This window comes from Gasterosteus aculeatus, chromosome 6 (assembly GCF_964276395.1).
Source record: "Gasterosteus aculeatus chromosome 6, fGasAcu3.hap1.1, whole genome shotgun sequence".
Lineage (NCBI taxonomy): Eukaryota > Metazoa > Chordata > Actinopteri > Perciformes > Gasterosteidae > Gasterosteus > Gasterosteus aculeatus.
This window is the reverse complement of record NC_135693.1, coordinates 6,795,687-6,822,258: the sequence shown is the minus strand read 5'-3', so window position 1 is coordinate 6,822,258 and position 26,572 is coordinate 6,795,687. Positions and strand designations below refer to the sequence as shown.

Sequence of the window (26,572 nt, the reverse complement as noted above, 5' to 3'; positions counted from 1 at the left end):
CTGATTACATCTCCATGTTGTGTAACAAAACCGTGTTCCATGTGATGCAAGAACGCAGCACGCACGTGATTTATCCGACCTCCATCCTTCCTACGTGTGAACCTGAGCCGGTGTTTGTGAATCGTTGCTGATCGGATGATGAAGCCGGAGCTTTGTGTTTAGAAAACACAGATTCTTCACGATGAATGCCCTCTAATCAGCGACCATTGTGAGTGTCACGCTTCATCTACCCGGAGAGCTTGTGTGTGGAGCTCTGGCTGCACGCGTTTCCCGCCCAGGTCCACTTGGTGGTGCTGTCGAAACACAGAGGCAGGGTGGTCCGGGGCAGGCGAGGGGGACTCAAGTTGTGGCCTTTTTGTTGCTTGTCCATCTTCGGCTGTAAAGGCAACAAAAAAACTATACTAAATACACTGTGCAACATGAAGAATAAATGAAGTAAACAGTAATTTGGTGATGCAGCAGACAAGGGCCAAATCACATATTGTAAAGTCGGTTCACTAATATCCAGAGATCATACTCAAAATGTGCCTGTGGTTTTAAAGCCTTGTGTCGTACTTCATCTGCTCTGACGTCCCTGTAGCTCGCCATCTCAACAGAATATCTGCGCGCTCTCATCTCTTGTGCGACACGCTGCCCAGATCAGTGAAATTGGACCCGCAGCTCCTCTCCTCCCTTTGCTTTGTCTCTCATCTGCCGTGTTTGCATTCTCACGCAAACCAAACACACATTTGCTTAGATCCGCAAATGCAGCCTCCCTGCACTCCCACGGTTTCCATCAGTGATATAAACTGTTTTGCTTGTAGATCATTGTCTTTTTCGAGAGATTGTTTTCTTCAATTATTTATGAAGGCTGGCCTGTTTGTTGTAGCCTGCTGGATTGATTAGAGGGAGCAGAGACCGTTAATATTGATATCCTTCATGAGATAAATGTTAAAATGTACAATTAGTAGATTTAATTAAAAAATATTATGACGGTGTCAATGTGGAAGCTCATGTGGAAGAATCACTTGCATTCTCTTCACTGACCAGCAGGGGGGATTTCTCTTGTTGCAAAGAAGTCCATAATACAAATACGTCTCTTGAGTTATTCTCTCAGTAACCGGCATAAACTGATGTTAGACGAGAATGAAACATGTTTAACACTATGAAAAAAGGTTTTGCCAATGATATAGTTGCTGACAACTGTTCAAGTAATGATCTCAGCTATTAGACATAAGGCTTAAAGTCAAGCATAATCTTAGTATTATTGCTTATATTCAACCCTTACAAGAAATATAATTATAAATGGACGTTTTTCATAACCAAAAGCAAGAAGTATCTTGCGAGAACATGTTTGGGCTACATGTCTTGTCACTCAACCGTGATCACCATGGGAACAACAGATCTACTCTTTGTCACCGGACTGTTTGATCTAATGTGATCCAACTGTAAAGTCCTTTAGGGAACTAAGGGGAATATTCTCTGTAGGTCACACATCCCGCCTCTGCTTTGTGTGTCAACTGTCTCACTTGATCTGCACGTCCTCGAGGTGCTTTGAGTATAAACACTTCAGACAATTTAATCTGAACTCAAATCCTGATACCAGTAGGCTTCTGCTCATGTTTGTACCCTTAACAAAGCCATCATGAGGGTGGCGGTAAGATGCATCCAGCACAAATAGTACACTGCCATTTCAAGTTTAAGGAATGACATGTGTTTGTGTGTGAGTGTGTGTTCTTGTCCACACTGTACACTATCTGTGAGAGAAGCGCTGTCAAGACCGACTCTCCCCTCTATAAAGGGGCCGGTTCAGGGTTCGGGTTTGCGTTCACCCGTGGTTACCCAGACACCACGCAGCGCTCGGACAAAGGCCCCCCAACCCCCGGAGGCTGAAAGTGAGCCGCGGAGAGCGAACACATGGACCAACTTGTGTTGGGTTCACTTTAGACAGACAGCTTATTCTGCACGACTCCACAAGGTGTCCAATGTATGACGTGTAACACATATATTACGGCATCGAACACTGGACCCGGTTATATTCCACCCCAATGGCACGTAACTGTATCACCAGATTCCTAACAGCTGTAGAAGAAATGCAGGTGTTGATTCTGATTCAGGGTTGTAGTTTGATCCTGGCTCAGAGCTTACGCTATTTAAGTGTTCCCCCGTACATAAAGGCACTAAGAGCCGAGAACGTCTGCTCATAAAAGGCGTAATACTGAGATGCTGTCAACTGATCCGTGGGGAATGAAGAGGACATCAGCATACAGTTGACCTCTGTTGACCTACAGTAGTCAGGAACGTGGAGGTCAATGCGACGTCTGCAAAGTGAGTTTAGGCCGAACCGTTGCTAACTGCTCTGCGGCTCTATGAAGGTTATGCACAAGACCTGCTGAGACACACCAGTGTTTTGAGGTGTATGGGTGCAATGTGTATTTATTTAAAAGTAGGTTTGGGTAAGAAAACAAATGTATATGCAATGTCTATGCAAAGGCACTAAAACACAGATATTCACGCTATGTGTGTGTGTGTGTGTGTGTGTGTGTGTGTGTGTGTGTGTGTGTGTGTGTAATAGCCCTCTGACTCTGCAAGGTGAGATTTTGCTTCCGGCTTGGTCACGGGCTTGGTTAACCATAAGTAGATAACAGAGTAAAGTACCTCGAAGTGATTTTTTTGCTTTCGTTTCATGTAAAAAAAATTACGTCACGTTGTATTTAAAGACAGTTGTCAAGCGGTGGATAAACTGTGGGTTTTAATAAACATTTCATAGTATATATAGTTTACACATGTACAAATTCCACTAACACGTCTTCCTTTTATTGTGAAAGGGACGCCCGGAAGCACGTGGCCGCTGTGGCTAATGATTCCGAGCTGACTTTCACACCGGTCACTGAGAAAAGGGGGCCGGATTCAGTCGACTCCGTCCAGCTTTCTCCCTACAAAACGTCCCCCGTGCACAATGTCAACCGGGACAGAAGAAAGTAGGCCCCGGAAAGAATATTCACCAAGTCTTTCGATTTCCCAAACTTTGACAGGGTGTCGTCGTCATCCAGCTCACCCTCCGGCCCGGAGGAGCCGCGCGGGACAAGTGGCTCGCATCCGCCGGAGACAAGAGTTACTTTCGCGACACGCGCCGACCTCTTCATATTTACGCCAGAGTTTGTCAAATGGTTGTGTGCTGCTATTTAGAATCGTCCACGCGCGTGAAACAGAGCGAAGATGGTCGGCCGCCTACAGCAGTCGCCGCGGGGGAAGAGCTCACGGTGAGTCGAGTCGCCTCCGGACTGGTTTCCGTTGTCTCTTGTACCGGCTGCGTATTGCGCCAAACTCCCATCTAAAAATGAGGGAAGTTTGACTTGCCATAGCTTTTAGCACAAATTACTACGCTGTATAAGTCCTCAACATACTGCCCGCATAAACATATGCCAATCCTAAATTCGGCATAGTTCAGAAGTCATAAACACTTCTAATACCATAAACATTGGTTCGTGTGTGTTTCTCGCTGGACAGGCGAGCGACGTCCGGACCAAAGAGATTTTAATTGGCAAAAGTGCTGTTTAGAAATGATCGAAACATTCAGTAGACACTTTTTTAGTAACGAACTAGGCGGACAAGCAACACAGTTCTAAATTGCATCGAGTTTGTCATAGCATCCTCAACACTAACTAGTTAAACGTATCCGAGTCAGTTACTGCATTGCGCACAGCAGTGGAGCTCCGCTTGGTTTCGTTACGTGAGCTGTGGTGCTTGTCAGTGGTTTCCCACAGAGTAGAGACATTTCTATAGAAGAAAAGAAGAGCCCATAGCATCAGCCTAAATGTCCAGAGTCCAAAGGACTCTTTTCTTGTCCGAAAATATACAGTGACACCCAACTTTAAATGATGGGATGCCTGACTTTTTTTTAATATCCCTAGTAGCCACACCAAGTAGTAAAGTAATTAGATTACACTGAGCATCGCTTTGAAAGTTTTACTAAAGATAAGGTCTAGGCAAGCAGAGGAGGATAAACTCATCCAAGGTCAGCCTGTCCTTTAGGAAACTTTATTTGCACGTGGATTTGAACCAGTGGATAGAATCTAACGCTCCATGGGTGATCTTACTTCATGGATGGTTACACGCGTCAACCATGTGTTACTTACTTCGAGATCACTGAATAGCCAACTTCTAAAACTACATTTAAGGAAGGTAGTGGGTTGCAAATTAAAGTGACCCCCACCCTCCCCCCTCACCCCGGCCTATTCATCCGGCTCTTCCCTCCCTTGGGATGGTGGTCAGTTTGGTTCCCAGGAAGAAATGAGTGCAGACGATTGAGGGAGAAGAGCTTTTTCGGGGTGAGAAAGTGTAAGTATTCGTCAAACAATGACGAGAAAGAACCCATTTCAATATATCTGTCGAGAGCGGGAGAATACGGCTACCGGCGTCCATCCAGATGTTGATGGGTCGTGGCCTCATTACCGATTTGTTGTTTTGCGAGCGCAGGAAATAAACTACTAACCTCTCTGTGCGGTGGTTGTAGAAAGATTCGCTTGTGCATATCGAGGAACATTTTCATACTGCACACCACGATCACTCCTTGTGAAAACTATTTACATAGTGCATAGCTTCTGCGTTAAATTTCAGTTCCTTTTACAACCCAGCCTAAAGTTATCATCTATTCTTGTCTCTTTGTTTTAAAATGTAAAGATAATTTACTCATCCCGTGCTCGTGTAAAGTTTCAGCACGTAGCAGAAGACCACTCAAAGGATTGTTAATCAGAAAAAGTTGATGTGGTCCTTCTAAACTAGACTATGCAGCAGGCATCATTTACATCTTCCCACGGGATTTACAGTAGTTTTCACACTGAAAACTGCTCATGTGCTGCTGCTGCTGCAGAGGTTTCACAGGACGTCCTTTAGTCAGTCGAAATGTGTGTGTGTGTGTGTGTGTGTGTGTGTGTGTGTCAGGGTTGTTTGTGTTGATCCAGGCCTCTGAGCTCTTTGTTTTCGAGGAGGGGTCTCCGGCCTCGCACGGCTGACCTCAGGGTTGCCATGGAGACCTCAGGGAGCGACTTCCTGTATTTTCGGCCCATCCCGCAAATACATTACAGGGCAGCGGTGTGGAGTCAAACTCAAAATGGGAGCGAGGGGAAGAGAAAAGGGAGGAAGACTATTCTAGTTTAATGTGATAAATCACTCCACAAAATCTTATGAATGAATAAATATTGTTACAGAGAGCAGAAAATGGAGAAAAAAAGAAGGCAATAAATTTAGAGCCGTATGGAGCAAAGTGAAACCTCCAAAATGTCTTGTTAAATCCTGTCTGACTTTTTAAAGTCCGTCTCAGAACCAGCAGCTTTTCTAGTCTGTAAATGTCGTCAGCAGTGAGTGTAAGAAAATATTGATATTTTGAGTATTGCATGATCGTGTTTTGTGTTACTGAATCAAATTTACTATTGCAATTTATTGCTAGATCAAATCATAATTCCTCAATCATAAAACATAAATTTCCAGATTCTTGCCAATGAATACTTTAACCACAGCTAGTTAAAGGGAGAATTGGACATTATTTCAGGGGAAACACTAATTTCTGTGCATGCAATTGTGAACTAGAGTGGATGTGTTTGACTTAGCTTAGCTTGAAGAGTAGAAGGAGGGAAATTGTTTCCTTGAGCCAACATATCTGAAACATCAATTCACACGTTGTACACGCAGTTTGATTTGTGTGCAAACGGATTCATAAATACCCAACTTGTGGCTTTGAGAGCTAGCCAAGTTAGCAGTTTCCCGTCTTTGGCTAAGCTAGCTATAGGCTAATAGCAAAGACTCGTCTGCAGCTTTGTTCTTAACTCGCATGCTCGTCCGTCGTCCATAAACGTAGAACGACAGAGCACAAATACATGCGCTATAGCCCGTCCACGGTAGGTGTGCGTTTAGGTAAAATCTACACAAAGACTGACGTGTTTGCAAACCATTCACTGAGAAAGACCAGGGGTTTATTATCAACTTTTTCCAGCAGCATTGCTAAACATAGTTTCCAGCCAGTACCCGTAGTACTCCGCACCGAGGGTGTCGAGGGACATTAACCCGCTGTTTTCGTCCTTTTTAGATGTCAACAGTGTTAATGATCAGAGTTCTGGTTTCACGGGCCACCAGCTCGGTTAGTATTTGCGAGTCCTGATTAGAATATCCGCCGGTCCGTTAAACTGCTGACGGACACCGATACACAAGGTCAACTCTTTAGAGAGGAGAGACGGAGCTGAAGTGAGGAGGAAGGGAAACTGCAGGGTCTGTGTTATCAGATTAAGCGTGGAAACTTGTAGGAAAACGCCAGCTACACACACACACGTGCGTTAACACACTGCTGCGAAGGTCGTGCTTACTGGCAAGTGTTGCTAATGAAGATTAGAAGCACTCGTATTTAGGAAGTCAAGGGGCGCAGATTATACTTGTTTGACTTTCATCCAAACGTTGGCATATGCTGAAATAAAATACGAGCGTCCGCCGGCTGGGCCCACGGCGAAGGTATTCGCGGAAAAGGGCCTGAATGGTCTGAGAAATGTTTACTGACAGTCCTGTTGTTTAACAGCGGAAAAACGTGTAAATGTCAAATCCGCCGGGATGAGCAGTAACTAGCGGTGTGGCATTAACGCGGGTACTGAGTCACCAATGACAGTTAGTGGTGCCCAGTTCCCGATGGGAGGTCACGGTGTGTGGACGTTATTTGGGCCACCGACTTTCATCAACGGCGCTCCCTGAATAAATACACATTTTAGGAAAAACTAAAAAAGCAACTTCAAAGAAAAGCTGACAGGTGTTTAATAGTTTTGAATGATTTATCCAAGATAACAACTGATTCAGCAGTGAAAACCAGAAAGCTCGAAGCTACAGTGTTGAAGTGAACCACCACATCACCACGTGATCCAGCCTCCATAAAGTTACACAATAAAATGAAATATGACCAGCAAAAAATACTGCAGATTGTCTCTACTTTGCAAAGGGGTTTTTGCTGGCTTTTTTAATAATCAGATGAAATGATATGGAACACAACATTTTTACGTAATCTGTAAAGTATTTTTTCTGGGAAAAGGCGCAAAGACAGTGAATTGGTTTACAGCTCAGATCTGTGCGGAAAAATGGATCATTAGCAAAGAAAACAATGTCACACCAAATTTAATTCTTATTTGTGATTCGTAAAACTTAACAAAGACTTACGGCCAACAGAATATACTGTAGGTGAAGTTCTCTGGTGCTGAACTACAAGAATAGCTGCCAGACTTCAAAGGTTCACTTTGGCACATTAACACAGTCGGAGGTCATCTGAAGTGCCCGGGTCTTGATGTACTGCACCTTTTTAATGGTGTTTAACCTGGCACACGGAGACGCTCATTGTGTTGGTACAGAGAAAGGGCCTCTTGAGTGGATGAAAGAACACACGGACACGGTGCTCGCTATACTTTAAAGGTTTCCTCTCTGGCAGTTTTAAACATCGATACATCACCATTGAATTAGCTGTCACTGTAGCGTGTTTACTGTACACAGATCAGACCACGATAGACCTTGCCTTGCACCCATGACGTTGGCACAAAATCCACACCAGGTTCCTCTTAAAGGGGAAACTACACTTTTTAATGTTAACTTACAGTCCAAAAATCTTAATAAACATGGATAAACTTTTTCCCAGATCCAGAAAATCCTGTATGCTCAAACTCTGTTGTGTGACGGCAGATAGATAACCCAGAAATAACTCATTTACGTGGTGTCTTTTAACACCACATAAATGAGCGCAACGATCATTTATTTGATAAACGCGTCTTTACTTTTCTTAACTTAAAGGATTTTTAACTGATGGGAAAATACTCTGAATCACTTCTTCTTTAGATGTCGCCGTGGATTTAGGGATCCGTCGCTCTTTGCCAACATGCCCGCAAATCAAATCAATTGGAAAACACGCGTCAAGATATTTTTCTATTATTTTCGTTCAGCTAAAACTGTCTATTGTCTATTGAGCAATAGTGTAGATTCCTGCCACAAGTCTGGATCTTGTGCAAGGACTTGACGTTAGTGTTTACACCTGCTTTTATTTCACTTAGCGCGCTCGCTGGCCCGCCCGCCTGCTCTCCCTCTCTCTCTCTCTTCGCTCTGTGTGTTAGCCGGTTGCCAAGTGCTAAGAATCTGGGGAATGCTGGGTTGCAATGTTCTGATAAAGTTTGCTTTGTTCCCCAAGTGGCCTGGGCGAGAGAGAGAAACCGAGAGAGTAGCAGCCATAAGTCTACACACATGATCCCCTTATTATTCTACAGCGCACACACACGCACAGAGTGTGTAGACGTGGACAGTAGTTGAGACGAGCTGTAAAGCAGACGTAGTGTGGACGCAGGAATACACGGCCGTGTTATTAGACATGTACTGTTGAATAAGTAGAATTCCTGAAGCATTCTCTTTGCGCGGCATTGTCCAGCCATCCATTGGTCTATTGCTCGTTCACAATAGGCCGCCTGGAGTTAAGGGCATTCGTGCAACTCCGGACCACGAGTCAAGGGCTCCAGAGGCCTCCGGGGTTACTTCAAGGGCGTGTTGAGGTCTTGTAAATTTCAGGTTTTTCTTCAACTCTTGTCGGCCACTTTGTACTGATGTGACGTGGTTGTTTTTTCCGTCGTCCTTTGAAAAGATTGAAGCCTGTTAGCCTAGCTTAGCATTAAGACTGGTAAACTTTTTATTATTTTTTTACAAAATCTGACATTCGCATTTACCAATTTACTGGCTCACGGCTAGCGCTTCGTTTGCTCAGCCCCGATCTTACTGCTGCTTTTTGTTAGAACTTCTTCATATTTTGGTGTCATGTGGGCGGTTCTTCTATTTAGCATTTAATATCACGCTGCAGCTCGCATTTGCTCACTAATAATGAAAGTGAAACCTATTTTAACCGGCTCAGTCTGCAGACTCTCCTGCGCTGCTGTTTACACAAGGCTGGTATAAAGGTTCAGCCAAAAGGTTTTTTCTTTTCGTTTTCTTGCTACTGTGCCGGCTGAAACACAGCAGCCAGGAGAAATGAGGGATCCAACCTGATGTCTGAATTCTTCATTTTCCATCTGTTTCCAGTGAGAATATGTAAACATAATGTAAGCACAACGGTTGTTGCACTGGATTCACTTTTTAGTTTGATCTAAAATCTAAATTAATTCATCTTGTTCAGAATTAATTTAGCAAGATTGCAATATTGATGACAGTAGGTCCTAGTTGTACCAACCAGCTTGGGAAGGGAGGGGCGAGCTGAGGTACTGAGGCAGCATTGTGAAACCACACCACTAGAGGCCACTAAATTGCACGCTGTCCCTTTAAGAAGGCCTGGATGGGCCACGCCGACGCTCCTATTCCTGTGTGGTCGCTAAAATGCCAGGAGCTCCGAGTGGCTTTTAAAACTCATTTGAATTCAGCTTTAGTACACGTGGTGTTTAAGCGCTGCTTGCTTTACAGTAGCTTGACACTTCGGCCCTTTTGTTGGGGAAGGAGCGGGAGGGAAGGGGGGAGAAACGGCATTCCTATCTTTATCTCGGCACAGGACACGCATGTGATTACATGCTCTCTTGCTCTTTCAATCTCTCTCTCTCTCACACACACACACAAAGGCACATTCATGCCAATGCTTACAAAGACTTACAAACTCACTTTGTCTCCATCAGAAACACACACACAATAAGATACAGAGTTCTGAGTAATACAGCATTGCAGTCAAAGGTGTGTGTGTGAAGGAGCGTTTGCGTTTGTAACCGATATATACACACACACACATGCAGTGAAAGTACCGTGTGTGTGTGTGTGTGTGTGTGTGTGTGTGTGTGTGTGTGTGTGTGTACGTGCGATTGTGAAAAAAAAGTGGTACAGGGAGGGGAAGAAGAAACGGGAAGTGAGCGCTTGGGTTGGGGGGGGTTCAGGGTCAGAAAGGGCACTACGGGAGTCCTCCACATTCATTTGCGTGTGTGTGAAGATGTAATTAGATTTGTGTGTGTATGTACGCATGCTGAGTCGTGGGAGTGTGTATGATGGCTAAACAGAAAGGCCAAATGATGTTTACAGAGTGTGAGTGTGAGTGTGTGTGTGTGAGTGTGTGTGTGTGTGTCCGTTGGGAGTGAACTTTGAGGAATGTCACATGCTGATAGAATGCTTACTGGACAACAAAAGCCCAGGAGAGAGAAGTGCAAATAATTGATTCTGCTGGTCGGTGCTGAGGGGAGAGCAGGGCTTCTGCTTTCAAATTCTACGTGTTAAATTTGTCAGCAGAACTCTTACTCGCGGCACGACAATATGGGTTCAAAATAAAAGGTGATTCACTAATGTCTCAAAATAAAGAAAAGGGGAGCACAACGAGACAATTCCATTTATAAAGGACATTAAAGAACATTGTTCATTTTCTGTCACTGTGCTTTTTTTTTTTTTTTTTGGGCGGGATGATGGATCTCGAGTGAGGAAGCTGCTCAGAGGAAAAAAAACAGATCTGCAGAGAGAGTGGAAGTGACGCAGGCGGGAGGCGTCAGCTGGACGCTCGCTCTTTCTAGGAGAGCTGTGTGACGTGTTCGCTCTCGTCAGCTGTGTGTGTGTGTGTGTTTTTTGGCGCCGAGGGGGTTTGCAAAATAAATCTTCACACACTAACTGCATCCGTTAGAATATCTTTGCAAAGAATATATTTAGCAAAGGATTCACGTGTGTGTGTGTGTGTGTGTGTGTGTGTGTTGCATCCTCTCCCAGGGCCGGTTGGCAGTCAGGCTACTGTAAACATCCTTGACTGGAAGCTGGTTTTAGGTTCTGGGGCTTTCAGTCGGATGTTTGCAGCAGCCAACTGCTAGTACCATCGCTGCGCTTCGACCCCGCCGCCAACAGGTGCGCAGGGCGCTCAGAGGCCGCTACGAAGGCAGCGGATTAACGGGACGCTGACGGGGGACATTGATTTAACGGGTAATTTGATCAAAGGAAAATGTTTAAATCCTGCTGAGTTTAGTTGTCATGGTTTTGGTATTTCACTCAAGTTATGATACTGTTGTTCTAACCCGAATGATAGTTGAGGAAACCCCTGACACTCAATTGAAGGACTTAAAATATGAGTAACTTTCCATGGTTCATGTGTGGTGCATTTGAATCACATGCAAATTCAAACCTAATAGTGTTTGTTTATTTTAATTCAATCACAGTCCCAATAAAACCTCTTGAACCAGCTAGTGTGAACGTGGAAAAGGGCACAAATTTGTGAAAAACCCAATTCAATCATTAAAGAAAGAATGCTGTTCCGCCATGGGAAGTGCCGGCGGGAGATAGTTGACTCCACTCAGTTCCCTGTGGACGGGAGCGGCTTCATCCTCAGCATTGGGGGATGGAAGGAAGTGTAGAAGGGAAAGCGGAGCTAGATGGACAGATGACCAGCACGAATGGGGGTGGCGAGGCAACGGTGAAATGGCGGGAGATGGAGGTGGAGGAAGTGGGTGTAACATACACTACAAGACCAGAGACTGGGAAGGAAGGAAGCGTTCTAATATTACTAAAGTCCTCCACCCCTGCATTCATCAAGCCATGAATGAAAACATGCTGTGCTTTTTTGCAGTTTCTGTCCAAACAGTCCCAGTCGTTCCCGCCTCTGTCGCGGAGAACCCCCCTAGGGAGTCTCTCGCAATCTCTCAAATGCTCCTCAACGTGAAACAGGAAGTCAGGAAGTATATCTGCTGGAGCTTCAGCATTTGGATGTAACTAAATCCCTTATAATTTTAAAGAAAATAAGGAGATTTCCTGTCAAATGTTTTGCTGTAGTTGGAGAATATAAATGTTGGTGACGAGGTGTGTTCAATATTTGTTGTATTCTTTGATGGTCACAGACCAGAAAATGTTGCACTACAGCCACATTTGGATGCACTTTTTCTTCAATTTAGTTGAACTGCGCTGTGGTTGCTATTTCAGAGGGCTGTAGCAACATGCATTCTCCCTACTGACCACTAGGGGCAACATCTCCTGTTGCAAAAAATGTGTCCGATTGGATAGACAGCATCCACTGGTGCACAATCTCCCTTTTGAAAATGTATTATTGAAGTTTGACGTTGGTATCAACTTTGATCTCTGAGCTCCAGGAAGTGTAAACATCCTACACTCTCGGTGTGGCGCCCCTGGTGGCCGGGAGTGGGAATGTTTATACTGCCTGGCTCAGGAAGTCTACTAGCAGCCGGGGAGGGACCTTTTATGTTCATGTTGTCTGTCTAGTCACCATCATCAGTGCGAAAAAACACAGGCTGGACCCACGTGATGTGATTGAGGTTGTTCTAATGCTTCAGATACATCTAGCAAAATTATTTTTTTTAATGCACCCGAGCTGCTGAAAGTTGCTTTTACAACCTCTGTGTTAAATGCGGCTCCCTTAGTGTTGACGCATTAAAACCACATTTTCGGCGCGGTTGTAGGAACCACCCACAGATTCACAGTGCGATACCGCAGGCCCACATTTCCTCTGGGTCACATCTTTTTTTTTTTTTCATTCTAAAAAGGAATTTGACCGTGTCCAATTTAACTTGATGCAAGTGTCCGGTGTGAATAAAGAGCTATTAAAGCTGAAGGAGTTGTGCGGTGCTTCTGACATCCGTGGTTCGACTTGGGGAATGCTCTCCATTCGGGACAGGAAACGGGGAGCGGCACATCTCCGATTGGCCAGTTCCCTTGACCCAGCGACCTGAGTCGTGGCCGTCCCACTGGGGCAGGGACACACAAACACACACACACACAAACGGACCCTTCAAAGCAAATGACGCAGTCCGGGGAGACGACAGACTGGGAAAAGTAGCAATAAGTCTGGGTACTGTTTTTTTCTTTTTTAAGCGACTATTCTGTAATTGTGTTCAAAAACTTACAAGATCACATTAAAAGGTATTTATTTTGAAAGGTAAAAACCAACAATGACGTGAAAACCATAATACTGGTCTTCCTATAGGTGTGTGTGTGTTTTCTTTGGCGTGGTGATGAGGGGGGGATGTAAAGAGGAAGCAGAAACAGTGGGTGTTGCCTGTCTGCTATTGGTGTATTTTTAATGTGTAATACAGACATGGGGAGGGAGGATGTGTCTGTTGGTCCAGCCTAGATCTCACTCTACCTATTGTTTAGTGTACGTGATTTTTATTCGGTCTGACATTGAAAAGATGTAATTCCTGCTTGTTAACACCAGATGTCGTACCAGCCGTGCAGCACACGGATCCCCATCAAGTAAGTGAACAGTCTCGCTGATGTCCACTGGAGACATAATAAAGAGTTACAAATAAAAGCCACTTATATGATTGTCCAATAGGAAATAATCAATAAGGTGTAATTTTGACTCAACTAATTGTTTTCCCAAAACCAACTGTATTATTATTGGGGTTTCTGTTGAAAGAAGGAGCCACAAGTTTCATGAATTAAAAGTGTTTTTCCACATTATTGTCTGTATTTAAATCATTTTGCCGTTTGGGCGCACTCTATTACAGTTTGACACACCAGTAAAATAAACAGTTGAACATAAGTGTTTTATGAATTATTATTTGCAGTTGCCTTTTCATGATACATATTATATGGCCGGGTTTGGTACGTGTTCTTTTAAGTACTTAAAATATAAACATTTTGCAGTCAAAATATCAGGTGCCTACCGTCACCACAGGGTGGAGCCATAGTGTCACCGTTACACCGTCTACACACTGCTACGTCACTGCAGCACCAGTTCAATTTATAACCCATATGATGTTAGGATCTTTGGCTGACCTCAACGTTTAATAAAGCTGAGTTATGACTAACCGAAAGAACCAGGCTGGTTATTTCAAATCATACATCTGTGTCTGGACAGTGTGTAAACCGCATTACGAATAGGCATGTTTTTAATCAAACTCTAATGCTACAGTCTCTCTTGCTCCAAACAGAAACCCTGGAATCATAAACTGGGCCAGTGATTAGTGATTAAAAATAACAGGAAGTTCCTGTTTGGTTGTAGAGCAGATAAGCAGAAGTTTGCTTCCTCAATCGGCCCCAGTTTCATCCACGAGGCGAAAAACACCCCCCGAAACCAAGTCTGACCACAGTTTCAACAAGTCTGGTCTGTGTGTATTTGAAAGATTACACAAAAAAACGTGTAATGGAAAGCCTTGACAAGGTCCGTCTTTTTCAGTTGCATCTTTTTTTCAATCGGTAATGCAATAAAATCATCACATAAAAAACCTTGCTCTCTGATGTGATGACTAATGTTTTCTTATTCAATATTTGGCAAAAGTTAGTAATTCAAGAACTTATTGAACCGTGTGGATGCCATTGTTTACACCAATGAAAGAGCGACGGTAGCTATACATTATATATATATATATATATATATATATATATATATACATTATATATAATTATATGTATAAGACATCATCTTGGATTACTGCTGTTACCATGAGTGATTTTCACAACCAATTAACTTAATTAAGAAGTTACCATATTTGATGATGTAGAGGAGCCTGTATACAATTACGGCCCAATCGCAATCTCAACGCTATTCCCTAATCCCTCAGGAATTTAATTTAAATCACCTGGTAAATGGTTGAATGTGCGTCTGTGAGGGCTTGAAAGCTGTAAATATGAATGGGACGGCACTTTCCGAGGGGTATTTGGTATTATAGCGCTGTCTGAACTCTCTATATATTGTGAAGTGTCTCTTTAAAGTTGCACGCTTGCACATGCTGGGAGGATATGGAAGAGGACAGCAAGCACATGGAGACACCATCTGTTGTTGGGCAACAAAGCAGCAAAAAAAGAAGTGCCAATGTGGAGACACACACACACACACACACACACACACACACACACACACACACACACACACGACATGAGGCAAATGGCAAACCAATAGCAGGCACAGACCGTATCAACACTGTGAGCAAGCATTGTTCTGAGAGTGAGAAATTCAGCAACAAAACTATAAATGAAAACAGTCACGATCAGCTCAAAAGACGGAACGATCGTAACAAATGTAAACCCAATGAGAATGAACTGACCGAACACTTATATACTACTAATGTATTACTTAAAATCACTTCAACCCTAGACTTCATTGTTCAGTTAGCATTATTCTATTCTTTCGAGCTGCCAGACTTTATTCTCCTTGACAAGCTAACGTTGCTCAACTGCGTCATGCCTCCACATGCTCAGATGATTTGATATCAGTTCGGGATGACTTTCATTTTCCATTAGCAAAGAAAATGTCGCATTGTATACTGAGGGCTACAGATAAGGCGCTAAATCACCCCGGGCCGTACATTAAATTAATTGTAATAACTGAGGTAAATGTTAGGTTTCTCATTCATGAAGAAATTACCTGCAAAGGTAAGGCTCCGCTTTTATTTTATTTAAAACTAATTAATTATTCATACCTTTGAATGTCGAGAGAGTAGCAGCCTGTGATTGTGAAGCTATGTGTGAAGAATGAACTACAACTCACCTCTCGCAACGCACCCCAACATAGCGAGCCGGCTAATTAGCTAACTTAGCTGGCTCGCTAATTACCCAGCTAGCTACGTAGAAATGTAGCATTATCTCTCTTGACGTGTTTCATCCCACAACCACCGGATAGCAAAAAATAAGTGTTAATACTAACAGTATGTCTGATTAATTTGCAGTACAAAACACAGTAGCTGCACCGGATTTGTCCGTGATGTCTTTCTATTTACACGTTTTCGTAGCCTGATACGTGGCATTACTGTACATATTCTCCAAGCACATGAGGTAAAGCCTCACACAGAGTCACTGGAGACTCTCGGCCTGAAGAAGACTCCATGCACACAGACGACGAGGATGATGAAAGATTCATGGCACAAACTCCGGGCCAGATGTAAGACACAGACGCAGCTATGTGTTTGGTATCTCCCCTCCAGGATGTTTAGGAAGAGTGCAGTGTGGGAAATAAAAGCTCAAATGCGTTCAGCAAATGTTTTGTGCCTTGACACAAGCTGCCAAGTGCCTAAAACGGAACCATTGCAGCCATTCGGGGACTGAGGGAAAGTGATGACGTCTCTTAACTGCTGTAACATTCCGCCACGCTTTAGAAAGCTGTTGATTCTCAGGTTTTCTTCCGTAATGACAAACCCGCAGAGAATTCTCACCAGGCCCTAATTGCATCTCTCACACACATTCTAACACAGTCATGCTGTATAATCAGCATCGACATGCTTTCTTTTTCTTTTTTTTTTTGGTGGGATAGTTGGCTCTTAAGCCAGTCAGTCAGCTGCGATCAAGAGGCCGAGGCAGAACAACTCCACATCAATCACCAAGGAGCTCCACACTGCCTCAGCACTCGCACTATTTATGCTTGAGCACACATTACGGAAGGCCCCCTCATTCTGTCAGTACAAATCAGGTGAGCGTGCACATACGAGATGCATGCACACAGTATGGGCAGTAAGGGAGACCATGGGGTGATAGCCTTGCTATTTTCAACCGCTTCTCTCTTCCCGTCTGCATTTCTTAAATTCCATTAAACTGACTTTTGGTGTCATTAGGGAGGCTGATCGTATCAAATATGTGGGAATACCAAAGTTATGTGGAAGACAGGAATGACCATTAATCAGGGTAGGATATTTATGTAGATGAGAACCGACCGTCCTCGTTAGGGTCCGGTGCTCTATTGTTCATGTACCTTGACATTTCCCCTTGTTATAACGAGCATCTCATCAGACCCCTGCTCATTGGCTTCTCTGTAGAACGAGCAGGGGGTGTGAGTAGGATTATTATAAGAGAGGAAAGACTGTCCTGGAAGGAATGAACACCTTGAACGTCCCAAAGTGAGACTTACTGCAGAGAGGATGTTCTCTCTAGTAGACCTGCGCTGTGGACCCAGAGTGCTGATTCATTACTTCCATATGAAAAAAATATATATAAAATAATAACAGTACCTTTTCATGGGCATTGTGTTCTCTCATGTTAAGTTTAGCCTTTCTGGCTATATTCTTCTGCATTCCCCATAATCCAACGGGAACACTCAGTGTTTCAAGTTGTGTTTTTTGTCAACAACTAGAGCGCAGAAATCTTTGGCGGGGAAAATGTTGGATCACTTTCCCTTCCAGGCTCATTTTAAATATGCATAAAATAAAATCCCCATGAACGATGATCAATCAGTGTGTTGCTCCGGTCCAGTTCTGAAACACAACGAGGTCGGGGAAACTCTCTGCAGATACTACAGAAAAGGAGATGTGACTGTTTTATGCTTTAATCACTGCGTCTCCCTTTACGCCGCAGGCTGTGAGCGCTGCTGCTGTGCTTTGGCCTTCCTGGGTTGCAGCTGCATATCTTGCAGGAATGCATATCGTTATTGATCCCGCCACTCGTTGAATCCGTGGTGCCGTGGGTTATGGCTTTGTTAGCTGTACTGAGACTGCTCTCCTGCTGCTCCGGAAAAACATCAGCAAAAAACGCTTGGATTGCCTCTCCGCTTGTGTCGCTTTGTGACGGACGAAGCTGTGTGATACAATGGATGCGTTATCGGTCACAGTCACATGGCTACCATCAGAATCACGTGGCTACAGCTTCAACGACAGGACCACGGTTCTAATCACGGCGACGGACGTTCTCAATCAGCCTTGTCAGCAGTCACTGAGGGAGAAGTATTTATTCTATTCTTTGGAGGTCTTAATTGTATGAAGACGGACATCTCTGATAAACCTAAGCCATATCAGGACCGATCACATCCGTGTCAGCATGTCAAGCTGCTCCCTTGACACTTCATGTCATTTGTCTAGTGTCTTTCCCTTCAAACCTTGCAGGTTGCAGCAAAGACGAACGACAGCGTTGATGCTATCACAGACTGGAGAAGTGAGAAAGGTGTCGCACTGAAGCAGGACCGAATCTTTGAAGACTCCGGCCATGACGTCTTTCCTGCTGAAGCCGTCTCCTGATGGAAAACAGCATTCCAATCTGAAGGGAGAGTCCCTCTCATTATCTCCCAACTCTTCTTGTGACAAAGACGCTCGCCGGAGATCTTTCTTTACTGAGAACTTTAGTCCTATTATGGAGCTGGCAGATCTGCCTCAGATCCCTTTGTTCTGCAGAATCAGCGCTTCTTTCTTGTCTTGGCTCTTAAAGGAAACAAGTGATTGACTGTAAAGAGCTTGGGAACTGTTCATGTACGTGATGAATGATTAAAGACATCTCAACCCTCCCTCAGAAATGTATGTAATGGTTGTCAATCTTTCAGACTGAGGAACACAAACACAATATGTTTTTCTTGTCAATGCTCCTATGAGACTGAAATACTCCAAATATATCCAGCAATGGTTGTTTTGGGTTTTGTAAGCAAGGTATAGAAAATAACATCATTATGGTGATGCTATTTGGGTGTGTATTGGCAAGCAGGATACTCACCCAAGATGCCGTATATTGCGACACAATAGTAGTTTCCCATGATTCCACAGGTTTCGGCTGAGGTTGCATTTCCCAATTTCCCAATTTCCCCAGCCTGGTTCTTGTCAAGCGGTAGCGCAAATCGTTTGGGTTTCCTGATTTTTGCGAGTCAGCTGTATAGATGTGTTTGCACAACCCTTCTGCTGTAGTGCATGAAATCTTAGAAATGCCTGGAGGGAATGATCAACTTGGACTAAATTATTAAGTGGCTAAAATGTTGGAGTCAACGGTCCCCGCGACCTCACAAAACACATTTTTGCAACAATTTTAGTTCAAAAGGTTTTCCCACGTCACATAATGTTGGCAGCTCACAGCAGGGGACTTCAATGATGAACTTTGTGTTTATCCAGTGCACTTCCCCCTCACCTGCCCCTCTTCCCCGGCTTGTGGGAAAACCTTTACTGAAGGTTGGGTCCCAGGACAGAGGACGACATACGTGTATAGATTGCAAAGCACTCCCTGGAAAATGTGTGATTTTAGGCTGAACAAAATAGATTTAGTTAAATGTATTTACTCCACATTTTAAGGCTGAAGCCGAGAGAAGGGATCCCAAAAAATAAACCAGACCGGCCTGTCTCTGTACTTAAGCCCCTTTTTGGGGATTGAAAACCAGCAGCTGACGCTATTTCTCTGATGTTTTTTAGTTTTACATCTATTATCTATTACAAAGTGTTCGCCATGCCCCCAAAAAGTAACGGTTGATTTGTCTGCCATCATGCCGGTTCAATCTTCCTCTGCTCGACTTGGACTTACGACATTTGTTCCCTGATCACCTGGTACCGTTAGGCCGCGTGTCGCCTGTCTGGCTGATCTGAAGCAGCCTCCCACTCGGCTGTCCCACCATCATCTAACCATCGCCCCCCTGCCTGTGGATACCTTTGGTTTTAAATGTGCGTTAAACATTTCCAGAAAAGAAAACTCTTAATTCACATTTTTTATTTAAGTGTGCCAAATTTCACATTTTAGGGCATTTGTCCAGTTATTGTGGCCGGTCTATGTCCAGCAATATTCATCTATGAATGTTCATCAATATGCGGATACAAACAGTTTCAAGTATCATATGTTATTATTATTCTTCTCTACTATTATTATGGAATTTTTTCCTATTGTCACTGTACATTAATCATACTTATATTGTAAATACCTATAACGCAAACATCAATGTAATATCAAAATGCTGTACAAAAAGAACAGGATGCACAGGAAATCAGTTGGGACAGTTCATACAGATCAACATAAAAAATACAAAAAAGGCACTTAAGAATATCAGATACACACACACACACACACACGATTGTACATGTATATGTACACACACACACACACACACATTATAATTTCAAATGCGTGAGCCCATGTAATTACCTGAAACGTTATCTTTACAATTATATCAGATAAACCTGGCTGGGGAGCCATGTTGAGACCTTATTGGCTCTCAATAAACAGGAAGAACTGCTGACAGGAAATCAGGAAGAAGTGTTTGAATCCCCATCACTTGCATCACTGCGGCAACGCTCCTCGCATGGCTTCTTCATTTAACTGAATCTATCTATTGCAACCAGGAACTCAAACTGTGTTCCAAGCCTTGACCCTTGAGGCTTCTGTCTCTATCGACAGACCTGGACAGCAACACACACTTTTATTAAAAACTGACACACAATCTCTGATACGATGACGGTGCTGATGTGTTTTTGTTAACAACTTCTAAAAGGTGAGAAAAACATCTGCGTCACTTCCTTGAACATCTGCTAACCCTAAAAGGGGGGAGGGTTGCTGTAGTGCTTCATGTGTTCATTTAGTGACTCCTGCCCCCTTAATGGTTTACAGCTCGAGTGGAGGATTTTTGTTTATATTTTTTTGTATGGAAAACCTAAAGAGGCAAAACAAATCCGTAATGCATAATGAGTGCAGATCTGTTTCTGAATGTTTAAATTATGGCACAGCAGGCATTTTGCCTTCTAGATAGATACGATGTTGACTCTTTGTTTGCACACAAGCACTCTGCCAGCGGACCTCCGTGGCCACTAAAAGCCTCTCTACTATAAATGCTTCACTTTTACATTTAGTCAAGCCTTGTTCTTTCATCTATAGATTTGTACGATTTTCAAAGGTGCGTGTGTGTGTTCCGGGGGGGTCGTTTACCTTCAACTTCTAGATGGTAAAATTGCACAGACAATATGTATTTCTTAAGACCCTTTGTCTTAAGATTTGGGGAGAGGGTGGAAAACAAATCTCCCCAGTCTTTCCCTTCTCAATATAATCCTCACTTTACGACACGTGTTGAAACTACGCATCGCTCTCGGACCGGCTTCTTGCAGTGGAGCTCCAGCAATGGGGCCAGTAGGGCCGAGATCCTCCTTGTGGCAGTGGCAAGTGAGCGGCAACTCTGTGGCAGGCAGCGGCAATCGCCAGTAAATCAGTCGCAAGTCCGCGGCCGGCGTCACAGCGGCACGCTGGGTGGGAGGAGCCAAGTTTTACCAGAAACGACTGTTATTTGTACGACAGGTCAGCTGCTGTAAATAAGAAAAAATAATTTTATTTTATTTGAGACACGTGAGCCCCCGTCTTCTTATTGCAGAGGCTAATTTTAGGTTTGGACCGGCGGGTTCCGTGTGGGGGGGTAGGAGGGCTCACGTGTCTCAAATAATATACAGGGCTCTCAAGTTTGATGCCACTCACAGGGAGGAAATGGGGCTGTTGCCCAAAAACTATTGCAATGACCAACGTGCCATTCGGCAACCGTTGGATCTAAAATGTTCTTCAGGAACTGGAAGCACAACTCTGGAACTTTCTTTTATGAAAACAGCTTACAGCTCGTCAAATAAGGCAATCGTCTGTCCAATCGTCTAAAGCGCAGCCCTAGACGAGGAAGCGCCTGGCAGCGCAGGTTTGGGTCTCCACTGATTGATTTGAGGATTTGGTCCAAAGCAAGTTAAGTCTGGCCAAGGCTACGAGCTCCCACCTCCAGCTACGTGTCGTCTAACCGATTCCCCTGCAATAAAATAACGTCATGTCTGTTAACAATAAGCCCTTAAATTGAATTATTACGGCCTCCTTGACTCTTAGTGAGCGGCCAGAAGCTTCAGAACTCTACTAGAACAAAGTTCAATGGATGTTTGTTTCCTTAACATTAAAACCTATTACTTTTTAGAAACACCAAACCGGAACCCCCCCCCCCCTCCCCTACAAAAGAACAATGTCATTGTGAGGTGCCGCCGCCATCAACGCACCCGCCACTCCCGCCGTGCTAGAACCGAGTCCCGCGGCCAGGTCCAGGGAAGTCCCGGCGTCGTAGGAGGACATCGTAATCCCGATGCTGCCGGTGCCTTCCTCCCCCCTGCGCTGCTGCTCTGGTGTCGGAGCGGGCGCTCTGATCCCGCTGCTCCCAGGACCTGCGCCGCCGCCGCCACCACCGGCACCAACACCGCCTCGCCTTTTGGGTGGCGGCCCCCAGAGGAAGGCGTGGGCGGGTCTGTAGTGCTGGCGGGCGTAGCGGAGCAGGCGCCGGCGGGTGGCCGGCAGGCGGATGGTGTAGACAAAGTACTCCAGGGCGCTGTGCAGCATGTTGGGAAGCGTGTTGTGGCACAGCGACTCCTCCAGGAACAGACGGACCAGCGGGGCCTTGAAGGCCTCGTAGCCCAGCTCGCCCAGAGACTTGAGGATGCGAGTGATACGCAGGTAGTTGTGCTGCGACCTTGGGAGAACGAAGAAGAAATGTCTCACTTTGAATTGAAAAATGTCTTCCGTGAAAAAGTAAAAAAATAACAGTCTTATAAAAGCCCACTTGTATCGGTAATAGATATCTCATCATACTGAGTATAGGGATTTCCAGCATGTATTTTCCCAATACGTGAACAAGGCTAGTTATTTTAAATCTGAAAGACCACCAACCAACTGACAACCAGCAATTACTTTTCACTGTTAAAACAGTATACGCCACCAGCCGAAGTTGGCACCTGTAACCATGGTAACTGTTACCCACAGAAAGATACCAAATATCTTAAAAGATTAAAATGAAAATGATTTTTTTTGCAAGCCTCTAAGGCACACGTCCAACGTACAGAGATAAAGAAACATTCTCAGTGTCACGTGTTGTGGATGACATGATTTAGTGGAAGCTGACCTTTCGTTCTGGTCCAGAAAAGTCACAATCATGCATCACTGTGTCAACACACACTGACATTTTTGTAGTCTTTTTTTCATTGTAAAACTCATGAGCTGAGGATTTTAAGGTTCAGCCACAATTTATAGCCTGTCTACCATAAACTAACCTTTTTGTATGTTGGCTAAAAAAACATGCCTTGGCTTTCGAGCGCACGTAAACATATTTACACTTTCAGTAAAAGACAAAAACTCCACCACAACAATAATGAACACGGCATTACCTGCGATGTTGCAATCAACGTGTTCTGAAGTCTTTTCAGACAATTCAGCCGCTCATTATTCAGAATAGTTTGTTCCTGATGGTAGTTTGGCCTGAGAGCGGTCTACAAACCGCACTTCACCAGATGCCACGGCTGTTGTGAATATTTAATGTGATGTTAAAAGTAAGAGATGGGAATACGATGGTACCTACGAGCTGCTTTATGGCAGAGAATTGGCTGTTTTTAACACATGGTTTGGATAATGGCAGCCATTAGCGGCGGATGCTACGGTTTGGCGGCGGTTGAAGCGGCAGCACTGAGCAGAGAAATGCACTTTTTTGACATTCCGTTTGTTATTCGGCAAGCAAGCCCAATGGCCGTGAAGCTGTGGAGATGGGACGTGAAAGAATCAATTTAAATGTCCCTTTAACCATCTGTCTGTTGACTGAAGGCATGTGGTTCGCATCTGGTTGCTGATAGAAAAACAATTAATTTGGGTGGGTTTCTTTTTAATAGTGCGTGCGCGCTCACTCATTAAGGTGCTGGAAGCGCTGGTGCCAGTTGGGAGCCCGAGCAACGTTCCCACTCTTATCCAGCAGTTTGATGCCGTAGAAGTCCAACATGAGGGAGTAGGCTGCCAGGAATCGCCGCTTGGCTTCCCGAGTGCTTTGGAATTCCTGTCGGGGTCAAACGCGGCAGATCAGAGACCAGCGGACGGGTTCGGCAATGTCTTTCCGTTTTGCCCCAAACAGATGGAGCAGAACCACGTCACAATGTCAGATGTATTCAGTCAAAACAAGCAATATTTCCAGAATCCTTTCTTTTTTTTTTCAGAATATGGTTGTTCCATTTGAGTGACTTTAACTTCTCTATTCAGGGAATATACCAACCTCATTAAGGGCCTCAACTTATAGTGCATTTCTAACAAAAAATATCCATCAAGTTAAAAGGAATGTTTTAATTCTTTGAATGCAAGATGAACTCTATTGCTCATGGCGAACGCTCGAGTCCCCGTACGGCAACGTGACAATGTGCGCTTGTGGCTCTTACTTTGATCTCTTCCTGAGTCAGTTCATGTGCGTAGAAGTTGAGCCCTTGTTCTCTTAATGGGAACAACCTGCCAGAAAGTGATGAAAACACACAAGTGTTTATATTAGTCGCAAAAAAACGTATTGCGTAATCTCATCTCAAAAAACGAGACGAAGGCCAGAAAACGACCCAGTCCAAAACAGTTCTTATACAATTCCAGTTAAAATGGCTCATAACACCATACGATTACTAACGCAGTGACTGCACGGGGAAAGAAGATGGAAATACACAGAGGAAATGTCTCACCACTGAATGTAGGTGTGATTGTGCTCCAGTTTGTCATAGTCGCCTCTCCACTTTGTCAGAATCTCCTCTACGTAGATGCCTGAGAAGAGACACGGCCTAATTAGCTGCCACACAGAGAACCAGTGCGTGTGTGTGTGTGTGTGAGAGTATGTTTGTGTTTCAATATTGGATCAGTCCACTGATCTGATGGTCCTTCTCAGGTAGACATAACCTTTAGCCAAACAAAACTCCCTAAACCCAAAGTCAACATTTCCTCTCTTCACAACGGCAGGAGGTTTGTGCGCCGTGTGTGTGCGCCGTGTGTGTGCGAGTGTGTGCGATCTCACCATCGGGTACCAGAGGGATCTTGTTCAGGTAGAAGCGCAGGTTGCGATACTCGTTGGGTTGTCGGGACTTTCTGTAGTTCTGCAATCACACACAGAGCCAACAGGGATGTCAGCAACGCACAAACAACATCTGTGCATTTCATATCCGCGATGGTGGGAATATTGTTTGTGTGTGAGTGTGTGTGCATTTACCGGGTAGCTATGACGGTATTTGTACAGGTCCCTGGCAGCGTAGAAGCTCCTCTTCATCTTTGGAACAGAGTCTGGAGATTCTGTCAGCTGGGAAACAAAAGTAAGAAGGAAGCAAAGAGAGTCAGTGGGAATGCAGATTGGAAGAAAAGCCCAACAGATGCTGCGCAGCACTCCTCTGCCATTCAGCTGAACCCAAAGCTCGTCTTTGCTTTTTTTTTTAGGTTGAGGGGGCTGTCATCATACATTTATTTCCAGCAAAGCAGGACAATTCACGTCGGCGCTGCCGGGCGTTCGCCACAAAAGGATGCTCGAATCTCGATCCGATTCTCACGTAAAATCTGGGTCATGCTGACTGGACAGAAGGGCTCGCAGAGTTACACGGGCCTCCTCCCTGTTATTTATTTTTGTTATTTTTGTTTTCAACTCTGAAAAAAGCCTTGGACCGTGGCAGACGTATATTTTAATTTCCAGGATTATTTTTATCGTTATTTATCGTTACAAGATGGAATTTGACTCCAGCTAAATTAAACAGATAACTGATTAAATCCAGAATAGACAAAATAACAACAATTGGAAATCCTGCCATACACATATTGTGAGTCAAAGTACGGGGTCAAATAGTCAGCAGTCTATTTAGACCAATCTTCCATATTAATGGGTGGGTGTTCCTATTTGAGTTCGACTTTAATAGACCATAAATTACGAAATGAACATCATCATTCTGTTTTGAGGAAGTCTTCAAATGAGAGATTGAGAACATAAACTCAATGTAAACTCAACTACAATGTGCACTGACATAAGAAATCAATTCCACATTTCTTCACTCATCAGAACCAGAGGTTGCCTCCTGTGTTATTGGTGCAGTATATTGACTGAAGCTTCGTCCTTGCTTCTTGGATTTTCCACATCCAGCCACAGTTTACCTGATCCAGATATTCACATTACAATCCTGCATGCTCACTTTAAAAAAAATACCCTTCATAATCAATGACATAATCTCATTCAACCAATATCCAACAGTGCTGTTATAACCTGCATGCTTGTGATATGCACCGCTGGTCTAAAGACAAAAACCGCACAGTTACCTGTGCTGATCATTCAGGGCATCATAGCAGCAGGAGGGGGGAGACATGAGCAACTGTACTGGACTCACTACATAACCGGGCTGCTCGGTTGTCCTTCTGTGTCCCGCCCCCGTCAATAATATCCGCCGCCGGTGGCACATGCCCCGGTTCCGCCCCCCCCTTTCCCTCCCTCATCTTCCGCATCACCTTTACCTGCGGAGACGCGTCCTCGGGGTCCCCGGCGGCCCGGTCGCCCTCCGCCGCCGGGCTGGCGGCGTCGGAGATGCCGCCGTCGTCCGCAGCCGCCGGCTCGTCGCTCTCGGAGTCCGACCCCCACGTCGAGTCGCATTCCTCCACGGTGCTCGGCTCCTTCACGCGCCAGCTGCCCAACAGATTTCCCATCTAAGCGAGCGCGCAGGCGGCCACGCTCGCCCGCGGGTGTCCTCGTCTTTGCACTTGAAAAGCTACGGCGGAACACTACGAGGTTCGGTCCATGGAGTCGTGTGGTTGCGCTCGCGTCGCCCGCAGAGCGCAGCTTCTTAAACGGCAGAGAGGGGAAATTCCACATCAGCAGCGACGTGCGCGCGTGTATGAGAGGCGATTCGTGTCACCCAGCGGCAGGAGGAGGCCTTAAAGCTACAACGCCTGATTCCTCAACTGAATGGGTAATAACTGCCTTGATGGGTGATAGAAATATGATCATACGATTATAAAAGGTGCGATGGTCCACTCATGAAATAACAAAAAACAGCTTTGAGTTTACCTTGAAAATACCTAACTTAGCATGATGATTCCTGTCATCACTAAATGTGGCCATGTACCCATTATAGTGACTATTTGAGGGGATGAAATTCCGCTCGACTCAGTTACTTGTGAGGTTGAATGAGGCTGCTCTATTGTATTTTTTCCTGGC

At 44.5% G+C, this 26,572-nt stretch overlaps 1 protein-coding gene across 2 annotated transcripts; it reads right to left on the bottom strand.

Moving 5' to 3' along the window:
* Nucleotides 1–19,297: 19,297 nt before the first annotated feature.
* On the bottom strand, nt 19,298–26,251 carry ogfrl1 (opioid growth factor receptor-like 1). Of its 2 annotated transcripts, XM_040179283.2 has the most exons (8): nt 25,873–26,251; nt 24,596–24,682; nt 24,404–24,482; nt 24,078–24,156; nt 23,793–23,859; nt 23,274–23,419; nt 21,609–22,072; nt 19,298–20,891 (listed from the first exon to the last, which is right to left on the bottom strand). In XM_040179283.2, the coding sequence occupies exons 1-8, from the start codon at nt 26,059–26,061 to the stop codon at nt 20,869–20,871; spliced, it is 1,134 nt and encodes a 377-aa protein (XP_040035217.2). In that variant the 5' UTR covers nt 26,062–26,251; the 3' UTR covers nt 19,298–20,868. The 2 variants fall into 2 exon arrangements, with proteins under 2 accessions (XP_040035217.2, XP_040035216.2); XM_040179282.2 differs by lacking the exon at nt 19,298–20,891 and having other exon boundaries at nt 21,410–22,072.
* Nucleotides 26,252–26,572: the final 321 nt, after the last annotated feature.